Source organism: Mus pahari, chromosome 3, assembly GCF_900095145.1.
Source record: "Mus pahari chromosome 3, PAHARI_EIJ_v1.1, whole genome shotgun sequence".
NCBI lineage: Eukaryota > Metazoa > Chordata > Mammalia > Rodentia > Muridae > Mus > Mus pahari.
Window position 1 is genome coordinate 102,863,378 of NC_034592.1, and position 2,928 is coordinate 102,866,305.

The 2,928-nt window shown below is 40.5% G+C and overlaps 1 protein-coding gene across 1 annotated transcript in view; it reads right to left on the reverse strand.

Annotated features, from left to right (window-relative positions):
* Positions 1 to 2,928, reverse strand: part of Ino80 (INO80 complex ATPase subunit) — a 97,504-nt gene that overhangs the window by 66,201 nt on the left and 28,375 nt on the right. Inside the window, exons 10-11 of the mRNA XM_021192643.2 lie at positions 1,285 to 1,480; positions 287 to 354 (exon numbers count right to left, since the gene is read on the reverse strand). Of these exons, the coding sequence (XP_021048302.1) occupies positions 287 to 354; positions 1,285 to 1,480 (264 nt within the window). The remainder of the gene's footprint in view (positions 1 to 286; positions 355 to 1,284; positions 1,481 to 2,928) is intronic.

A 2,928-nucleotide genomic window follows, 5' to 3' on the forward strand; every position in this document is an offset into this window, starting at 1 on the left:
AAAAAAAAAAACAATCCCTCCCCCTCACACACCAGTGCGTTTAACTGAAAACAATGAACAAAGAATAAAATAAAGTAAGAAACGGGCACATTTCCTAGGACAACTACACCATACCTTTTCTTTCCTCCTTTTTTTTTTTTTTGAGACGGGTCTCACTATGTATCCTTGGCTGGTCTAGAACTGATCTTATACACCAAACTAGCCTCACACTCATAGAGCTCCACCTGACTCTGCCTTCCTGAGTGCTGGGATCATGCCCAGCCTGCCTTTTGACTTAAAGACTTACTCGAGCTTGGTGAATATGGTAAGCATTTTCAGCATTCTTCAGGGCCTGGGCTTTAAAATGGTTACTATCTGAAAAGAGAAAACATGTAGATTATTGCACTTAGAATTATCACGTCTTCAAAGATTTATCCCACACATGAGTGGATCCCTAGTTTCCCACTGAATTTATCCCAAAGTTAACAAAGGACAGGAGAGGGCAAGAACCTAGAAAAAGTAAGGCGTGGTGCAATCCCACAACTGCAATCCCAGCACTTAGAAGGAAGAGGCAAGTAGGTTTCTGTGGGTTCCATGTCACTCTGGTCTACACAGTGAGTTCCAGGACAGCCAAAGTGAGACACTATCTCAAAAAAAGTACAACAAAAATAAACAAACAAAAGAACCTAGAAGTATAGAGTAGCTGTGGGTGTCTCTTGTCTCCGATAGTGAAAGACAGCACACAAACCACATCTGGGAGTGAAGATCTACAAGCTCTCGGGCCTATGGCTTCTTTATAAATGGGTACCAATTACCAGGATAGGCAAGACCAACATGCAGATTCAAAATTATATTTATGTGGGGAGAAAGCAATTGAAATCTATACATGTGTTAATACTCAAGATACTGTGAAATATTTCCATTCTCCTACATTGCTAGGTCAACATGATCTTAATTACTACACTATGAAAATACTCTTAGCCATGTAACTAAAGATGACCTCCAACTTCTGATCCTCCAGCCTAACCTACTAAAGTGTGAGACCACTACCACCTGGTTTATGTGATGCTAGGTATCAAGCCCAGGGCAAACATACTCTCTTCCCAGGCCTCTACTGAAAATTCTTATTTTATAGGCTTCCTTTGCAGAAATACACATATTTCTTGATCCAGTACAATAAATCTCCCACTTCTGAGCAATATTATGTATGAATTAGGACAAAACCTGTAAGAATTTTAACATATACAACCTTGATGTGAAAAATGAAGGCTACCTGCTTCCACTAATTCCTGACTCAGGACTTACCATAGTCTTCTTGGGTGATGTTAACCACCACTCCTCCACCAATGTCAATTTGTCTCTGGGTAGAACTATCTTCTAGTTTTCTTAAGATTTCTTCCTGGATTCCATCATGCCCCATATCACGTTTTCGACTCATGAAATGAGCATACAATTCTGTCTGAGTGATTAAGAAGTTGAGTTTTCGTTGTTGCCTCTTGGCCTAAAGTAGGGGGGAAATTGAAGGCAAGAATATCCAAGTCATAAATTATATATAGTCAACAGATTTTAGCAAATCTTAATAAAAGTCTGTGTTTAAGTCCTTCAAAAACTTTTCTACTTTTAAAAAGGCAACTATTGCTAAAAAACAACACATAAACACATAGAAATATAAATACAAAAGAAAGAAAAGGGAAGAGAAGGAAGGATGAGAAGAAGAAAGAGTAAAAAGGAGAAAAGAAAAGGATGATTAAGTGTCTAGAAGAGGCTTCATGATTCCACTGAGAAAGACGCTGGTAACGTCTGAAAACCACATCATCCAATCCTGACTCTCTTTTCTGGACCTACCTTTCTTTCCAACTGCTTTACCAATGTCAAACAATTACTTATTATTCTCTATTACTAGACATGCAAAGCCTAGATCAGTTGAGAGACATCACATTCATCAATAGTAATGGCTACAAGTTTACAAATAGTAGATGAAAAAAAGTGGATAGGTCTCAGAAAACTAAATTGTTCTCACTGTCCCTATGTAACATAGCCTGAAACTCCGGTTCCAGGGAATCCAATGTCCTTTTCTGGCCTCTGCACGCATGTGAGTAGTGTACATAAACATACAGGCAAAACATCTACTCATATAAAATAAAATCTAAAAAAAAATTAAAACAAAGAAAGAATAGAGAATAGGATTAGAAACTCAGGAGGTAGAGGCAAGTGTACCTTTGAGTTTGAGAATAACCTGGTTTATATCACCAGTTCCAGGAAAGCCAGAGCTACTATCTCAAAGGTTCAAAGCAACAAACTAAATAAATTCTTAGTGCTTTGGTACTGCGATGGTTTGTATATTCTTGGACCAGGGAGTGGCACCATTTGGAGGTGTGGCCTTGTTGGAATAGGTGTGACCTGGTTGGAGTAGGTGTGTCACTGTGGGTTCGGGCTTAACACTCTCACCCTAGGTCAGTCTTCCACTAGCAGCCTTTGGATCAAGATGTAGAACTCTCGGCTCTGCCTGTGCCATGCCTGCCTGGATACTGCCAGGCTTCCACCTTGATGATAATGGACTGAACCTCTGAACCTGTACACCAGCCTCAATTGAATGTTGTTTTTTAAGACTTGCGTTGGTCATGGTGTCTGTTCACAGCAGTAAAACCCTAACAAGTACTAATTAGAGGTTTCAGAATTTATATGCTTTTACCTGGCAGTGGTGGCACATGCCTCTAGTTCCAGCACTCAGGAGGCAAAGGCAGTCTTTCCTGGTCTATAGAATCAGTGCCAGGACAGCTGGACTACACATAGAAACTCTGTCTCAAAAAGCAAAACCAACCGGGCATGGTGGTGCACGCCTTTAATCCCAGCACTCAGGGAGGCAGAGGCAAGCGGATTTCTGAGTTCAAGGCCAGCTTGTTCTACAGAGTGAGTTCCAGGACAGCAGGGCTACACAGAGAAACCCTG